General features: G+C 35.9%; 1 protein-coding gene across 8 annotated transcripts; it reads right to left on the reverse strand.

Moving 5' to 3' along the window:
* Positions 1–230: 230 nt before the first annotated feature.
* crfb16 (cytokine receptor family member B16) lies at positions 231–19,433 on the reverse strand. 8 transcript variants are annotated; one of them, XM_028472833.1, is made up of 8 exons: positions 19,148–19,433; positions 18,969–19,053; positions 15,617–15,764; positions 12,485–12,675; positions 11,305–11,429; positions 9,558–9,705; positions 9,173–9,327; positions 6,089–7,297 (listed from the first exon to the last, which is right to left on the reverse strand). In XM_028472833.1, the coding sequence occupies exons 2-8, from the start codon at positions 19,036–19,038 to the stop codon at positions 7,172–7,174; spliced, it is 963 nt and encodes a 320-aa protein (XP_028328634.1). In that variant the 5' UTR covers positions 19,039–19,053; positions 19,148–19,433; the 3' UTR covers positions 6,089–7,171. The 8 variants fall into 8 exon arrangements, with proteins under 8 accessions (XP_028328637.1, XP_028328634.1, XP_028328636.1 ...); XM_028472835.1 differs by having other exon boundaries at positions 15,617–15,743; positions 19,148–19,431; XM_028472836.1 differs by lacking the exon at positions 6,089–7,297 and adding an exon at positions 231–647 and having other exon boundaries at positions 18,969–19,433.
* Between the last annotated feature and the right edge of the window lie 551 nt (positions 19,434–19,984).

Here is a 19,984-nt window from a genome sequence, read left to right on the forward strand (position 1 = left end):
AAAATGAAAACAAAAAAGCACAAAATAATTGAAAAATTAACAAAATGACAACAAAAACTCATAAAATGATAGAAAAACATATACAAAATTACAACGATTAAATGAAAAATAAAGGACAAATATACAATATGACAACAAAAACATATGAAATAATAGAAAAATATACAAAATGACAACAAAGATGCACAAGGCTGACTACTCCCAAAACACACAGAACAAAAATAAAAATACACAACATGAAATAAAGATATGCATAATGACTTCAGTATCTTCAGTTTCCATAGTAAACTGAAATCAATATTAGTTCACCAGTTGAAATGGACACTATTTCAATGATAACACTGTACTGAGCATCTTTATTCCACATTGCTAACTTCCTTAGCATCGAGGATGTAGCTTTGTTGTTCTTTTGTACTTCAGTGTCACTCTGGCTTGATTTTTGGAGGTCTTACTATCATTCAGATATTTGGCTGAACCTTCAACCTCTACCAGTCCTCCTAAGAAACTTGCCCTCAGTGACGCCTCAACATTTAGTGCTGAAGATTTGCCTTCAGTCGATTCAGAAGCTACTATTTCAAAGTCACTGCTGGGTTTTGTGATTTCTTCTGTGTGTTTCTTCAGGTCATCACGGTCCCAGGGAGTTAGTCCTGTCAAATCAAAAGAGATGTGAAGATTTTAATTATTTCATACCAAAATAAAAGCAGTACAGACAAAATGTATATAAAACAAGGGAAAAACGTCTGTGATGATTTAGAGACCCGTTACATGTTTTTGAACTTGGTAACAAAGCAAATCTTCTGAATAAAACACTGGTGTATAGTCCAGGGTATACAGCATATGCCCACTCCTGAATCCCCCCTGATGCGCTTCATCCAGTGTTGCCTAGGTTCCCAAAGTGGGGTACACGTACCCCAGGGGTATGCAAATTGTCACAGGGGGTACGTGGATCAAAAATGTAAAACAGCGTCACAACATTGGAAATTAGAACATAAATAAATCAGCAGTGAGGAGTCTCCATGCCTTTGTAAGACCTCTAGTGGTGAGCAAGGTCATTACATGGCAAGTCTTCCTGTTCTCGCAGACTTACTGTATGTAAATCTAATTGATTGATTTACACCCGTGAGTGACTGGTGTTCATTTCACCGTGCATGGCAAACCATTGAAAATGAAGAAGTGATTAAAAGACACCAATTGTCCTTCCACGTTGACTGTCACTACTTCAACTAGTCGGCCGACAGTTAAGCGTCACCTGACAGCAATAGCCAGACCAAATATTCACAGTATGCAAAAGCATATACTGTATAATAGGAACAAATCTCTAAACCTGAAAATAGGAACTATAAATTAAGATTATATAGTCAAACACCAACACTATATTAAAAAACCCCCACTACACATAGCTCTAATGGGTTGCAATGTGCGATGTCCAAAAAGACACATTCGTGCTGCGTTGTAGCTAACCCCCCACTACTGCACCTCGTTATATACCCATCACACTGCTTACACACCATGATGTCCACCTCATACTCATTCTCATTCCACTCCCTCATAGTTTAGAACCAGGTCATGTTTTTCTGCAGTCTGTGCCTTCTCCCCGCCCTTCTCTTTCTTTTCTATTTCATGCTTGTTCATGTGGATTTTTTGGTTTTTCTTAAGAATTTTATATTTTGATACCGTTTTGAGATAACTATTGTTGTAGTTTGCACAATATAAATAAAGTTGAATAGAGTTGAATTAAATGCAGAGAACAAATTTAATGTATGCAGCTCTACATATGCAACAACAATGAAGGTGTTCTATCACCCCTATTTATCCTTTATGTCTTAGGTTCTCACGTAAAATGCGAGGACGCTATTTAATTAAATGAAGCAAACAAGTGATAATTCTGAATAAGATGTTTTCTTTTTTTAATTATTATATTATTATAGTACAGTGCTCATCGGAAGTATGTATTCATATAGTGGGGGCTTTGGTAGAGTTGTCAATTATGGTCAAAAGAGTATGTGTTTGAAGGTTGGATATACAAAGAGGTGTACATACTCTGTACTCTGTAGTGTTATAAAGAGGTTTGTTTGTGGGTGCAAAGTAAAATAGCGAGTGCGATTTCCCTGGTTTAATTCTATGGGACATGCACATTATATATAGTTTTTTTTACACATTTTTAAATTTATTTTAAAAATTTAAATTTAAATATTTTTCTGTCATCAATGTTTTTTGGAGTCATTGTGTGTTTTTTGTATCTTTCTGTTATTTTTGTGCAGTTTTTGTAATTATTGTTTTTTTTTTTTTTTGCCTTTGTAGTGTGATTCTGGAGTCATTATGTGTATTTTTGTATCTTTTTGTGTGTGCGCGTGTGCATGCGTGTGTGCGCGTGTAGTTTTGAAATGACCAAATTACTCCAAAATGACGCATGCACACACTCAGGCTATGTGCAAGCTGTTCATAAAGTTTCAGGTCGAACAGATACCGCGTCGGGGAGAAATTTGCTCCACAAACTCACACACTTCTTTGCTTTTATCGAGAGATTAGATTAGATTCCTCAACAGGATAGGTCCAAAGTTCAGGGAAAAATTTCAGTTCAGGGCTCCATTATATGACATCACATTATTATGTTATTTTACTGTACAGCACTTTAGTACTGACTATTTGTTATGTGTTATAAAAATAAAGTTGACATAGACCAAGGGTCACCAACACGGTGCCCACGGGCATCAAGTAGTCCGTGTGAACCATGTGAGGTGCTCTAAGAATATATATGTATTATTATTAATTTTATTTTTTACTACTGTAATGTGTGCACTTGTATGTAATCCTTATTTAATTAACAGTCTTTTACTTAATTATGTATGTTTTTCTTTATCTTTCTTTCTTTCTTTGTTTAGTGTTTATTATTTTTATTTGTAATAGTTCTTGAGCGTCTGTAACACAAGTTATTTTTTCCCCTGGGATAAATAAAGTACTTCTGATTTTTATTCTAATTCTGAGTCCTAGACATCAATGAGCTCCACTTAAAATCTGAGTTACTTTCCAAAATCCAAAGTCACAAATATAAATACATATGACAGATGTAGTTAGTACTTACTGTATGTTAAATGCTGCTGCACATGATTAGATTTTAGTATTAAAGTGCCATCTTTAAATGTTTACTTCCACTGAAACATTATATGTTTAAGTGTTGTAGATTTAGTGTTCTGGTTGTGGTATGTTATACAGTATGACATGATCATTTTCAAAACGCAAGGTGGATTTTCATAAAATATGACATAATTGTTACATTTTACAAATGTTACGTTATACGATTCGTTAAAAGTTGTTTGCTAGTTGCTAGTAAAATAGGAAGATGCTCATTTTCTATTAAATGTAATGAAAATGAAATGGCATAAAATAGGAGAAATAAAGTGTTGCATGTTAAAACTTAAACATTTCCTACTTTTTAAAGTTATTGCTAGTCTTCCTTATTATCTTACCTTCGTATTGAAGTGAAATATTTAGTATTTAAGAAGTGCTTTTCAAACTGGAAGCCCTTCGGACTATTCAGTACCTATGAAGTAGCTCACAGTTTCAGAAAGGTTGATGACCCCTGACATAGACATTTTAACCTCAAACGTAAGAATATTTAACAATTGAATAAAATAAATAAACATTTTCCCATTTATCTTTGGTTGGGTTGTTGGGGTAGCATCCTGAGCAGGGAAGCCCACACCCACTCCCCAGGGACCAGCTCTTCCTGGGGAAAACAGGCGTTATGATGCTACATAGAAGTTACTTATATATCATGTACATGTATAACATGCAACATTTGATGATAAAGCATACTGTTTTTTTGGGGGTTTTTTTTCTCCAAAACAAATCATGTTCTCAATATAAATTTTTGGTGCTGGACAATAAATAAAGCTTTTAATCTGATTAATCCCATGTTTAGCAATGAACTTGCATTTGAACAATAAGGTTCTCAATTTAAATGTAAATAGCTAAATTACTTTTAAAAGTATTGTGTACTGTCCATTTCTTTCTTTACAATGTTTTGGAACATTGTATAAAAAGGCAATAAAGATTATTTGACCATCCCCGGATGTGCCCAGCAATAGTTATTTGACTGTTCTACATTTGGCCACAGTGTGGCACAACAACATTGGCCAAGTTGGTAATTTCTCATCAGGCACTTTTATCTAGTATGGTGTTGGTAATTTAGTGGGTGTTTATTGTTTTCTGCCCAGCTTTTGAATTTGGCTTGTATAGAATTTCACACAATCTTTGATTTCAAGTATTTTAGGAAGAATAATATAATTTATTACACAAACTATATTGGATAACATACATTTTCTGTGTAAACATAATTTTTTATTAAAAGCTAGTCTTTTTTTTATCTTTATATCTCATATAAGCAGAGATATAAAGAGTACTGATATATCCTACTCAAGTAGAAGTACTGTTACCTGATTGAAATTGTACAAGTGAAAGTAAGTAATACATAAAAGTACAAGTAAAAAAGTAGCTCAATTAAAAAGTAGTCAGAGTAAAAGTTACTATGTTACCTAATGGAAACCTATATTAATAAATACATAAATAAATACACAATATATAGGCATTGTATAATTTGAAATAAATGTTTACTTGTTTCATTTGTTGTTGATTTTATAATTTTTTTAATTAATTTATTATTTTTATTATTATTGTACTTCATTTGTTATTTGTTTTTTTTTGTCTCTCTTTTTTGTGTTTGTTTTTTTTATTCCTTTTTATTAATTGATTTATGCTATATATAATAAAATAACACCAATGAATTCAATGTATGATTTAAAAACAAATTCCAGGCTCTAAGTACAGTATAGCTAAATTTATGAACTAAAACTGAGAAAATCACTTGCATTCAATGCTGTTTTATTGCGGTGCATTACATTTAATCTGATTGGTTGACTATGATGTGATGCTTTTGATTGTAGTCTGGTCATAATTTACTCAGTAACGTTTGGTTGTAGAAATGTAATCAAGTACTTCTTTTAAAATGTACTTAAGTACAAGTAAAAATTATGGATTTAGAAATATACTCAAAAAAGTACCAATGAAAGCAACTCCATTACAGTAATGTGAGTACTTCACTTCTGCATATAAGACTCTATTAAATGAAGCAATATATATATATATATATATATATATATATATATATATATATATATATATATATATAGGGTGAAGTCATCAATGGTGCCCGTGGTCGTCTTGGCAGTGACCCCCAAACTGGAAGAGTGGCTACAGCAGATCCCAGGAAATACATCAGACATCTCGGTCCAGATAAGTGCAGTTCTAGGAACAGCAAAGATACTGTGCAGAACCCTCAAGCTCTCAGGCCTCTGGTAGAGGACCCGAGCTTGAAGGAAAAAGAGACCGCCCGCGGTGGGTGACTTAGAGTTTTTTTTTTTTTTAATATATTTATTGTAAAAAGCACCTAATTTATTTTGTTAACAACATTTAACAAAGGTAGTGCTCTTCTTTGGTATCACAAAGCGTCAATATTAACAGTTAGATGATAACCAAGGAGGTCAGAGAACACAAAAGATGACAAAAATTGAGGATTTTTCATCTCCTAATCACAAAGACAGGTTTAATGGTCCGACATGGGCTAAACAATAAGCCAAGTGTATCTGTTAGCTAAGGATACATTTAATTTGAAACAATGTGATGTTACACACCTGTCAGTGTATAGCTTCGAGTGAGCTTTAGAAACAAGTCAAACAAGGGACAGAACAAAGAAATGTGCAACTTCTCCAGTAAAGATGATGAAGCCGATAAAGGATAAAGTCACATAATGTGGTTACCTTTAATCATGCTTCAAAATATTAAATGAACCAGTAGAAGAAAAAAAAATTCAGAACCATATCAAAACAGCAGAGAAGCATACGCAGAGTTTGCGAGAGGGGAGCCTTGTTGAAATGTTGAGATTTTTTTCAATGTAAAATAGTTTTCTGATGCTCTGATTCTAACATATTACTGTTAGTTTCATGTCACAGATGTTAATGCTACTTTAGGTTGGTTCTTCATCTGTTGCGCAATTTTTCTCCAAAATGTAAATGGTGAAGCGACACTGCGGCCAGCCATTCATGTATGGTACTGCAGCAAAAATCAAGCAGAAAGCGGCCGCCAGCCTGATTTCATCATTAATTTACAACATTAAATGATGCATCGATGCAAATTTTTGTTGTCAACATTATCAACTATGTTACTAATCTTTTTTGCATACACACTGATTGTCGCAGATCTCGAGACCGTCTATTTATTTACATATACTTATGTACATACTTATGTATACTTTCGAGTGAGCATCCTTCCAAACCATCAGTCAAGCCTGTTTGATTGACAGAAAACAGGAAATGAACTGCAAACTTTATGAGTTTTAGGAATTTATGCCTCCGCGTTCTTCTCTGCACCGTGGCGCTACATCCCTAAACATTCTGCTTCACCAGCATCTGTTTCTCACGTCATCGTACAGCTTGTGTTTAAATCAAAAGATTGGATCTATGATTTCAAACGCAAACTTTCACCGTGCCAAGCACCCTGGGTCTCTTTTCTTGGTTGTGTTGTCATTTTTGTTATATGGATAACTACTCGTAAACAGCTGTCGTCATGAATACTATGATCACTCAAAACACTGTTTTTATCCCAGATTGCAAAATTCTTCTGGTTCATATTGGTCCCAGTGTGTCCACACCTGGCATGTTCATTCGGCCCACATACTGCACAGAATGGTGGCATTTGGGCGTTCCTGTTTGCCAAAACCTGGCTACAACCAAGCATTCACAATGCCCGGTGTCAGCCAAAGATTAATCAATCAGATATAGTACCTTGTACATCAGCCACTTTTGGCTCACATCCAGATTAGTCACTTGCCATTATTTGGCCAAAACTGGCCCAAATATTTTTGAAGATAAGTAGCCCACATTTACAGCATTATATGTGGGCCGATTTTGGCTCATATCTATTTAGTATGGGCCAGAATAATGCCAAACGTGCCGGATCATTACAAGATGCGGCCCACATCTGTATGCTATCTGGGATGTGTGACATAATCCAGGATTGTGTTCTTCTTTCTTTGAGAAACAAAGTCATGTAGTTGATCAGTGAAGCACTTCCTGTTAAATGATCTGAACACTCAGGGTACAGTGCCAAACATTCATTAAAGTTGATTTTCCAAAAGTGTTGTAAACAAGTCATCAGGTGTTCTCTCGGAGTGTATTCGCACTTCATCATAAGTCTCCTCACACGGGCAATTAATCTTCACCGTTGGTCCCCAATCACCTTTCTGCAAATAAACTTAATTTATTAAAGTGTCCAATACAAACTGTTATCGAGCTTTACATTTGATAAAATACATATTAATATTGATACTTTTGATAAAATCCAAAAAATGTTACGTTTCGTCTGCAAAATGAAAACTCATATCTAGATCTCAACTGTTATTATTATATCAAATCAGAAAAAAGTGTTTATCTCATACTGGCAATTCAGTTGACAGCTTCAGGTCACTTTACTTGGAAGTTGTTATACATAAAGGCTGACATTACGCTTATTATGACATGACACCTGTCATTAGCATGAATAAGCTGTTATGGAGGCTTTCATTAAGTGACGCTGGTTACCCAAACCCTAACCCTTCATCACCCCAACCCAAACCCTAGCCCTTCATCATCCTAACCCTAACCCAAACCCTAACCCTTCATTACCCTAACCCTAACCCAAACCCTAACCCTTCATTACCCTAACCCTTCATCACCCTAACCCTTCATCACCCTAACCCTAACCCAAACCCTAACCCTTCATCACCCTAACCCTAACCCAAACCCTAACCCTTCATTACCCTGACCCTAACCCGGTGATGTCATGAAAAGAAAAAGTAGCAGGCTAAAAAAAGAAGTAAAAGGCTAAAACTTGCGACGCCAATGGTGCGCAACAACTAGGGGGGTTGGGGGGCAGGGGGCATCCCCCCCATAAAATTCAGCAAAAATTATGCTATATGGTGGCATTTGGTGCATTATATTAGTGTAATTGTGGCTTTTCTTCTGTCTATTTTGGAGCACTTTTCTTAGCATCTCACCAAGTTTTTTGTTTTCATGATGCAGTTAAAATCTGGTATCCATGATAATGAGTCCTCTGTAGAATGCTGTCTGGCACTGTAACATATCTGCATGATTAACATCATTTTGTGTGGTTTGCTTGTAGTTGGTTTTGGTAATATATTTAGTTGTATCAATGCACATATTCATAATATATCTAACACAAGCACATTCATATTCATATTTATATATCTAACTCAAGCATATTTTAATGAAGCACAAAATTTGACCATGGATGTTTAAAGTCTGTGTAAGGCAGGAATAAATTTGTGTTATGAGTTTGAGGTGTCATTGGAAAAGTCTGCTCCGCCCGAGTCCGAATATGTGTATCTCTCCCGGGCAGAGTCAGAACTGCGCCCGCGAGAGGCAAAACACACAATCGCAGTGCAAATAAAGTGTTCATTTCATCGAGTCCGAATATGTGGTTTGTTTTTAGTTTGGGGCTGAATTGCGCCCGCTGGAGGTTGCGGAAGTTTTGTGTGCTTCAGCAGCAGGGTCGGGTTTATGCTAATGATGGCTGATGGGAGGGGCGTGTAAAGCTGCTGCTTGGTGGAGCTTGAGATGAACTCTCACGAGACTGCGTGAGATTTAGAAAATGGCCACCGAAACAGTCTTACAAAAGTTGCTGAATGTGTAGAAAACTTCAATCTTTCATGGATTTTAATGATTTTTTCAGTGCTAAGGGGTACAAAATAATTTCGGAACATGTTAAAAGAGTAGAGGGCGGCCAGAAATAGAGTAGTAGGTGATTCCGCTCACCGAGAGGTCCAAACGGACCCAGTTGTGGTTGTTAGCCCGGACAGGCTCCCACTTCCGACCCTCGGCAACAGTTCTCTAAACCCTCACACCACAAGACACATAACCTTACAACAGGGGGTCCATACAGACACAGAATGGAGAGACTCCCTGGGGGGTCACATTGAGAAAACACATTCCTTTACCTAACCCCTAATCCTACCTATCCCCACTAGATCCCTCCACTATCCCCCTAGATAAGATAATAATGAACATTTATTTTCATTATTATTTTTAAAAATGTATTTAAAAGGGTTATAGACACTCACCAGTGGCGTAGGCAGTGGCTCCTTTTGAAAACATGCCTGGAAGTCGTCTAGTTGGCAGTGAACAAGCAACCCGAATAATGCAAACAGTAAACCTCCAGTGAAGATTACAGTCATAGCCACTGTAGTCGGCCTCCTCCAAGCATCCGTCTGTGGACCTGCAGGTGAACAATAAGAATAAAGCCTCCATCACTGAGTGAGCACACTAATCTACAGCTACTTAAAGAATATAAACTATATTACATGAACCTCCTTTAAGTCACATTGCTGTGGGTGGGTTTGATGTGGTGATATAAAATGTTAGAGTTCTGAGTATTGAGTGTGAGCTGAACTATGGTTCAACTCCAATTTATTTGGTCATGTAATTCTGGCTTTGCTTGTTATTCACCTGTGACAGTCACACACTGGGTGTCAGTGTTTCCACTGTGGGCCCCTGACTCCAGGACTATTTGAGCTCTGACGCAGTACACTGACTCCTCCTGCAGAGCGGCGACAGACATCACTCGTTGCTCACTGGGCATTGAGTATCGAACTGTCTGAAAACAAACAAGAAGAAAATAGTAAAGAAGTGAAACAATTCAGAAATAAAGAACGCTTCAATGTGTTGTCAGATTTTTTTTTTTTTTTTGGGTGTTCCCCACTTTGAACGAAGGTGAACTTTCAAGACCCACCTGCGCCCATTGCCCCTCCCAAATAATCCTTGACAAAATAACACATATTTGAATGTATTGAACTAACGGAACAATTTCAAAACACATATTTCAAAATCAATCCAAAATTAAATAATCAAATATTGTTTGCAATCTGTGACTAAAAGCTTGAGAAAAGAAAAAAGGAAATTCAGTGCACGTATGAAATGAATTAACAGGGAACAAGTATCATCATGTTTCATAATGCAAGTAGCAGGGTTGGGTTTATTTATAAATGTAGTTGCGTAATTGATAATTAATTACAATTATGTCATAATTGTAATTGTAATTTTTAAAAATCTGTTGCTGTCGTAATTGTGATTAAATTGTAATTGAGTTTAGATAATTGACTTTGTAATTGTAATTGTCATGAAAATTCTATAAAAATCGGTTTTATATTGTAAATAATTAACAAAAATTTTAATTTTACGCAAAACTGGGCAACCATGCTACAGATTCATGTACAGTTCTACGCATATGTAATTATTAAAATATATTTAATATTAAGCTTTCCCACATTTTACCATTGAAATTATTATTATTTTTTTAATTAAATCTAGGGGTATAGTGACACAAAAATAGGCTCAGATACCCACACCAAAAATATTAAAATCTATATTTTATTGATTATGAAGCCTAACAAGGTAACTAATAGATAGGAAATAAATTAGATGATAGATATATGTTTTAGTGTATTTTACAGCTGATTTAGGACCCGTTACCATAAGAGATGCTAACGGAAAGCTAACTCAACTAACTTTTATTAGGTTATTTATTTCAGGCTCAGTAATTGTCATCAATTGTAATTGAACTTCAGTAATTGAGAGCATAATTGTAATTGAAAAATATAATTGACTCCAACCCTGGCAAGTAGCATATTTCAAAAATGAATTAAAAAAAAAAAAAAAAAAAAAAAAAACTTAATTAAACTAATTACCTGCATGGAAAACACATGTAAAAGTGCAGCAGACAAAAATACAGGAAATAACCAAACACTGTTTGCAATCTGTGGTAAAAAGGTTAAAAAATAAATGTTTTCAGTCATTATTTTTGCACTTTAGTTCCACGATGCATTTTATTCCCGGTCGCATATTTAATACAGTCTAATCATTTAATGCTCTTTTCACTTCTGCTTTGTATTTAGGCTTCTCAATATTACTTTTGTTGTGTGTAGGTGTTTTGTTTCCTGTTATTGATCTCAGAGAGGCATTTGGCATGAAATTGAAAAGTTTGTCGCGCCCCACCCCTCAAACCTCTATTCCCCACCGGGGGGCACGCCACACACTTTGAGAAGCACTGGATTAGGCTAAGAAAAAAAAAACATCTTTGCCAGAATCTAAAAGAGCTCCAGATTTCGATTAGAAAGATATCAAATAGGAATTAAAATATATTTTTGAAGGGAACAGAGCAATGTATTGAAAGTGGAAAGTTAAAATGAATACTGACTTGATGCTCGAAGCCCTTCTTCGACACCATCACACTGATGGTGGCGATGAGAGGAAGCGGGCTGAACGACACCTGAAGTACGCCCCCCACTGCCATTACCGTCATCTCTGGCACCGTCAGGACCGCTGCACACACAAGTCACACATCACTGTTTTCTCACTCGTTTAGAAAATCATCACTAAAGTATGAAAAAAACAACAACTGTAGACTACTCATCCCAATCAGTATTTAATAGTGTTGCTGTTGCAGTACTCGAGACCAGTCTTAGTATCCAAACCATATTTTGAAAGTCTTAGTCTCACCACTTAGAAGCCGTTATTAAGTCAGTGATGTTGAAGATGTGACTCTTTATGTCTTAATTTTAATTTTCCTCCAGAAAACCTTAAAAGGAGGAAACTTTTTAACCCCTTTTTACCTATTTCCTTTGTCCTATTTTTTCACCTTTTCAAAAAGTTTTGACACTTTTTTCAGACTTTAGCTACCTTTTGCCAATAAATGGCAAATTTTTTTGTCAATTTTTGCAAGTTCATTTTGACACTTTTGTCCAATTGTTGTCCTCTTTTGAATTTCTTTGACCACTTTTCATCCAAATAAGCTAACTTTTGCTCAATAACTATCACTTGTTTCCCTTTTTCCCTACATTTTGCCTGTTTTTGTTCCACATTTTTTGACCTTTTTCACTATTGTCGGCCACATTTTGCCCATTTTCACTACTGTTTGCCACATTTTGCCCTTTGTCACTATTGTTTGCCACATTTTGCTCATTAAAGCTCATTTGCCATTACATACCACCTGGTTCCTCTTCATTTGCCCATTTTTTGGCCACTCTTTACTGCATTTGGCCCATTTTAGTGACATTACACTCTTTTCTTGCCACGTTTTTGCCACTTTTAGACCATTTTTGGCGACCTGCTACCATGTCTGCCTCCACTCGCTCTTCAAAAAAAACAAAAATTCATAGAGGACCAGACCGGCCCATTTTGGGTCGACGGCCCACCGGGACGATGCTTGGTATGCCAGATGGCCAGTCTACCCCTGGCGTTAGTGCACTGATTGTCTTAGTATGAGTAGTATGCTATTGTGCCATTTCAAACACGGCCTTGGTCTTGGATAGTGTGGTCTTGAGAACAACATAGTATATACACATTTGTTCAGTATTCATATTTCTGGACTGTCTTACTGTCTCTTCTGTTGAAGGGTCTGCTGAGTTTGGTCCAGGGGGACAGTCGTGTGCCACACTGAGCTCTGACCTGGAGGTTGTAGTCAGAGTCCGAGCCGAGGTCAAAGGTCAGGTCGCAGTGAGTCTGGGGGATCTGTTGGCAGTCAATCGCATTGACCCAGCTGCCATTCCGAAGGAACAGCTCAAACTCTCTAAAAGACAAAATGAAAAGATGATTTTCAAACCATCTTCCAACTGCATTAGTATTAATTAGGAATGTAATGACATTTTGCAATATAAAAAACTGCGAATAGCAGCGCAATGACATTTGACCCTCCTGCTTCCTGTAGCAACTCAGAGGCGCTTTGTTTACTACATGGTGGATACCGCGGGTGCTCCGTGGACTCATAAGTTTGTTGTGTGTAGTGATGCACTGAGAAAACAAACCAACTGAAACAGTGAGGGAGCAAACTGCACGGTCAGCGCGCACTTGTTTGGATACAAGCGTTGTGCCTATCTCCTCCCCCCGAATAAATCGGCATCCCCGCAGGAGAGGTGCATTTATTCAGCGAAGGCAGAATTCCATTTTGAGAAGCTGGGTTTCCATTACCAATTTTAGCAAAAATAAAAGCAATATTTCTAAAAACGACAAAGTATAATTGCGCTTTGAATGTCTCCATTGAAGATTGTTTTGGAGCCTCAGAACTCCCATGAAATCTCATCCCACGAGACTTCGCTGCAGGAAGAAGAATCAGAATGAATGATCATCATAATGAATGAACTCTTGCAGGGTTTTTCACGCATGCACATGCTTTGTTTTCGCAGTTGTATTTCAGATTCACAAATGCACACGATCTGTTTCACAAATATATATTTTATGCAAACTTGTAATATAAATTCTGAAATGCACACGCTCTACTTCACAAATATTATTTTGAGGAACACTTGTAATATAAATCCACAGATAATGTAAATTGCTGAATGTGCATTTACAAACTACTTCTGTGCTGTGAAACCTCTGTGTATTTCTGAGAGAAATGTGTGTGGTGAATTTTGAGACTGGCCTGACGTCGCAGGTCGACGAACATCACCATTGGCTGATAAAATTGATTGACAGATTCATCAGCCAATCAGGTGTGTTTGCTTTCAGCCAATCATATGGCTTCTTACATTTTCTCCACACTCTTGTTTGAACACTGCGTATGCACACATATATCAGTAGCTTTGCAATTGGTTTAAAACCCTGCAAGAGTTCATTCATTATGATACTGTTCTGATTCCATACAGAACCTACTTATAACACTCTAATGTGGTAGTAATAATTTTAAAGTATAATGCTTAGTAATGTCTCGGTCTCCTCTTCTGTCTACACGTACCGCGCCATGTTTTCTCGGAGAGCAGTTGTCATGTGATCAGGTACGTAACGTTCTGTGACGTGTAATTGCGGATTAAGTGTTTCCATGACGCTTTTGCGACACATTTCACTATCGAAATGTCTGACATACCTCCTCATGAAAAACTTTTTAGCGATATTTGTTTTTTCAAAATTCAGGCATTAGCAGTTTTTGTTCCGCTATTCAGATTGTGCGCGATGGAAATGCAGCTAAAGTCTTTTAATGCCATAATCTTACGTTGTTGGACTATGAAATGCTTTTAATCCTTATGTAACCTTTTCATATTATTCTACCTGTTGTCTCACTCAATGATTTACAACTGACACACAGTGTCTTTTCCTCCATGTTAGAGTATCTTCCATATTAAAGTGCATGTATCAGTGTTGTATGATATATCATGTAGAACATCATAAATAACAACTTTACTCTCTCCTCGTTTAAATTACAGGGGGTGCTGAACATTTAAAGCTGCATTTTGGATTTATTTTGGCAGGTCTAAAATGCAGCTTGAAATTTTCAGTAACTTAAATGGTACCTGTAGTGGAAATGTATAAAACAAAAAATTTATTTTACACTGTAAATGTGTTTTCATTCTTTATTTGTGAAGCTAAACACTCATATCAACAATTTTTTTTTTATCAACAATTGTTTGTTTCACATTTGTTAGTCTTCATTCGAATTTTTGTATTTTTATCGTGAGCCCTATATTGTATTTCATATTGTATTGTGAGCAAACTATTTTGTTACACCCCTAGTAGGAATTCCCTCCAAAATGTACTGGAATCTACAACATTCTTGACAGAGGTGACAAGAAGTCAACCAGTTCTCGATGAAACAAAACAGAGCTGAGTGAAATCCAGTAGAAGGAGTTGCTGTAACAAAGGCTTTAATTATAGCTCTGTGTTGGCATCTGATCTCTTCATAATTGCACCCACCACGCCTGTAAACACAATGCAAAAAGTATAACCCAGTTCATTACTGACGCATTCAAATGCGTCAGTAATGAACAACCATTTTAAAAAAATAGAATGATGCACTATAAAACAATATAATACCTACAGGTATAGAGGGAACAACAACAACAACGGTGCAAAATCTTAAAGCAATGCAAAACAGTGCAATCAAAGTAAAAATAAAATGTAAAAGTTTCAGTGCAAGGAAATTTCTACTTTCCTGTTTAGTTTTACTAGTTGCAAACATCTTAAAACCAAAGAACACAATGTGCAAAAAACACAAATATGCATAAATATGGGCAGAAGATCAGCAGGTATAGTTACAGATTTTTAATATTTAATTAAGAGAAAACATGTACAGTGATAGTAAAGGCTGTGTTTCAAATGTGTTATACCTTTTGATTATTTGAGATTTTTTAGATTGTTTGGGGGTCCTAGGCGGCCGCCTAGGGCGCCTGGTTGCCTCGCAGCAAGGCCGGCCCTGCCTATGTGTAAATGTCACGTGGATTCAGATGTTTTGTTGATGCAGCTTAGATCGTGTTATTTGTGGGTTTTTCTTAATTGTTGAAAAGTATCCCCAAGTTTTTTATGATAACAAAAAAAGCTGTTGCGGTAATAATTATCAAACGATTGCCCTAAAACTATTTAAGATATCTTCATATTCATTCTGTTGGTGTTTGCGGAAACAAAGCTGTACCACATTTACCAAACTAAGACCGTCACCGTGTATTTTGACATTAAATCTGTGTTTGGGTTCAGTTAAACAACATTGACAGAAGCATTGCTTTGATGATGTGTTTCCTCACCCCTGATACTGGACAGAGTACAGGACCGTAGAGTCGCATGAAGCCTGCAGTGGGGGCCAGCTGAGTGTGTGCTGCATGTTGATGGACTCCATGGTGAGTTTGCTGGGGGCCACGAGCAGTCCAATATCTGCAGTTGTACCAAGCAGGGCTGGGGTCAAATATAATTGTAATCACGCGATTGATAATTAATGACAATTACAGCATTATTATGATTGTAATTGAGTTTAGATAACTGACTTTGTAATTGTAATTGCCATGAAAATTCTATGAAAATTGTCAATTATGATTTAATGCAAAACTGGGGAACCCTGTTAAAGTTCTATGTACAGTTCTACGCATATAGAGTTAACAATTATTAAGATATTTTTCATATTAAGCTTTTCCACATTTTACTATTTAAACAAATATTAAAACCTATATTTTTATTGATTAGGAAACCTAACAAGGTAACCAGTAGGTAGAAAAGAAATTTGATTTTAGATAATTGTTTTTAGTGTATTTTACAGCTGATTTAGGACCCGTTATATAGAGAAAGCTAGCACAAGAGGAAGGTTGACTTTTATTAGGTTATTTATTTCAGGCTCACTAATTGTGAATAATTGTAATTGAACTTTAGTAATTGAGCACATAATTTTAATTGACTTTCTGAGGATAAAAAATATTTGTAATTCAACTGTAATTAAAACAAAAATGCTGGTAGCCGTAATCATAATTGGATTGTGATTGAACACAGGTAATTGAAAACGTAATTGTTGCTGAAAAATGTAATTGACCCCAACCCTGGCACCAAGATTAACAGAATAATATAACTCATAATTATTTGTGACATGACAGAGTAATAACAAAGGATCTCATATATTGTTTTGAACATTTTTGTTTGTTTTCTCTGTTGTTTCCTTGCACACAAAGACTTGTTCTTTTGTTTTTTCTTTCTTTTTTGTTCCAGTTCAAAACAAACAAATAAACAAAGAGGACCTACGTCATCTTTAAAATGTTAAGTGTGCTATGGGAGCACCGCGCCCTATCTCTGCTACTGAGCGAACAACAGCAACACACCATCTTATCTTTAAGCCATCTGTCCTGGAGCTGCATCAAGAGCAATTAGACATGACAGATACGGTAGACTAATGCTGTGTTCAACCGGGAAGGCTGATTTGTTGTCCTGTTCATGCGTATAGTGAAGTACAACAGTCTACATGACTAAAAATCACATATTTACATCCATAACTGCACTGACTTCCCATCTTCAAATCACTTCTCAAAACACACCTGTTTCACTCTGCTTTTAACATTGAACCATCCACTCATCCACGCCTGTTTGTTGCTTTTTTTTTACTGGTTATTCCTTTCTTTTTGATTTATATTTCTGTGTTTTTATTACTGTATTGTTGTTGTTATTTTAACCTGCCTGTAAAGTGTCTTTGAGTGTCTTTAAAAGCGCTTTCAAATAAAATGTATAGATATTAACTACTGTATCTGCTAGATTAATTCTAATGTTCGGCTAATGCCATTGCTAGGTTAATGCTAATTCTAGGCTAACAATTATTCTATGTTAGTGCTAATGCTAAGTTTACATTATTGCTAGGCTAATGCTGTTTATGCTAATGTTAATGCTTGCTAATACTAATACTAATGCTAATGCCAATGTATGTTAATGATAATGCAAATCAATGCTAATGCTAAGCTAATGCAGTGTGATGTGGGCCAGCAACTGCTTCCTCACTTGCCATTTCTTCAGGAAATGCAAATTTTGTAGTTATTATTATTATTATTATTTTTTTTTTTTTATTATTATTATTGTTGTTGTTGTTATTATATTCATGTTTTTGAAAAGTGACATTTATGGAAAGCCGTTTGAGCAAATGTTTTATATCAGTGTTATCAACCAAAGTTAAGCTCTAATAGCGACTCAAATTTGGAGTACATGTACTCAATGTTGGTTTACACTTTAGTAGTGAAGTAAAAAGTGTCACTAGTACTAGTAGTGATCCTTATATGTTAAAAAGAAGGCAGGGGAAACCAAAGGTAGGATTGCCATTGGTTTTAAAAAATATTTGAAATAATCAGTGAGCTTAATTTGGTTTTAATCCCTCCTACTACATTGGTATTTGGTCTACGAGTACTACTAGTGAATCTTATGACTTTACTAGTACTACTAGTGAATCTTATGACTTTACTAGTACTACTAGTGAATCTTATGACTTTACTAGTACTACTAGTGAATCTTATGACTTTACTAGTACTACTAGTGAATCTTATGACTTTACTAGTACTACTAGTGAATCTTATGACTTTACTAGTACTGCTAGTGAATCTTATGACTTTACTAGTACTACTAGTGAATCTTATGACTTTACTAGTACTGCTAGTGAATCTTATGACTTTACTAGTACTGCTAGTGAATCTTATGACTTTACTAGTACTACTAGTGAATCTTATGACTTTACTAGTACTACTAGTGAATCTTATGACTTTACTAGTACTACTAGTGAATCTTATGACTTTACTAGTACTGCTAGTGAATCTTATGACTTTACTAGTACTGCTAGTGAATCTTATGACTTTACTAGTACTACTAGTGAACCTTATGACTTTACTAGTACTACTAGTGAATCTTATGACTTTACTAGTACTACTAGTGAATCTTATGACTTTACTAGTACTACTAGTGAATCTTATGACTTTACTAGTACTACTAGTGAATCTTATGACTTTACTAGTACTACTAGTGAATCTTATGACTATACTAGTACTACTAGTGAACCTTATGACTTTACTAGTACTACTAGTGAATCTTATGACTTTAATAGTACTACTAGTGAATCTTATGACTTTACTAGAACTACTAGTGAATCTTTTGACTTTACTTTACTTTACTGACTAAGAAAATAGCCTACTAGTATGACTAATGAGAGCTTCAAAGCTTCACCAGTACTACTAGTGACAATTTTTACTTAAAGTGTACTTACACACTAGTAAATCAAAATTGAGTTAATGTACCTCAACTTTGAACACTAGTAGAGCTTAACTATTGTTGATATCACCGATATCACATTTTGAGTGGCATTGGAAATGATGGGTCAATAATCTCACTATTGGTGTCTTATTGAGAGTTTTGATACCAAAGGATCATTATTGCCTTCATCATTATGCCATATACATGTGTGCATACATGCACCACACACAAGTAAATATTTAACCATTCAAATTTCAAAGCTACAACGTTTGGCAATGAACCGTGTATATACTAACACCACACGCGTTAAAAATGTGTGGGGTTTTTGCAACTATCAATCATTCACACCCTGTTTGGTGATGCATGCTTTGAATTGTTTATGTTGCAGGAACTCACTGTTGGAGAAGTCCAACGGGATCATTGACAGCAAAATCATTAGCAGATTCTCTGTCCACACGAGTGTCATTACCACCGAGTTGTTCTTCAGAACCGATTGAGGAAAAACGGAATGTGTATCTTCATGTCTGAATCACAGCGATCACAAATATGAAAACGTGCATAGAGGGAAAAAAAACCTCATGATTCCCCTTTTGGTTGTTGTCATCTGAAGTGGTCCATTTTTCTGGATTTGTCCAAGAAGATGAGCAGATCCTCCTATCTGCTGTTGATCCTCCTGGAGTTCCTATGGAATGGTTTTCATGGCTTCTTGGTCAGTTGTGGAAAATCCTGTGAGAGTACAGTAACTGTTCCTGATCAAATACACGAAGTGCACATTTCATAACTGTCATGCAACTGCAGCTAACAGCTTGTGGATCTGGATTTTTAAGTCTGATTCAAGGCTGCAGAGCCAGTTTCCCTTGTTGGAAGTGCCAAGCGAAGTGATGAGTTGTTATTCACTGCTTAAACTCATAACATACCTGTCAATCTCTATACGAGCATGTTGGCCAACGTTGCTGTGCTACGTGTTTGCTAAAGTCACTATGCAATCTCATTTTCTTTGTGTTGGCTTTGACCAAATCAAAACACTCAATAGCTCCAAGTGTGACCAAACACAGCTTTACTACAAAAACACACACATCTCATCATTAGACCAGAGCTTGTGTTTGTGGTTCATTGTGCGTTGAATACTGAAGATAAATCTGTCCTACAGCTTGTCTTTCAGCCACTGGTCTTTCTGCAGTTTCTCTTTTTCATTATTTCTTCCAACCCATAAAAACTGGTTAGCGATCTCAACTGTGCTTCAAGGCCTTTGCAGTAGAACTGGACAATAAGGACCCAAACTCATATCTCGATATTTTTAAAACGGCGATGTACAATTTAAATTTCAATATTTGTAACTCAATAAAGTCTTATCAGAAAGACAATTGTGGGTTAAATTTGCTGATTCAAAAGGCCACACAGGCACATTTATT

Source organism: Gouania willdenowi, chromosome 17 (assembly GCF_900634775.1).
Source record: "Gouania willdenowi chromosome 17, fGouWil2.1, whole genome shotgun sequence".
Classification (NCBI taxonomy): Eukaryota; Metazoa; Chordata; class Actinopteri; order Blenniiformes; family Gobiesocidae; genus Gouania; species Gouania willdenowi.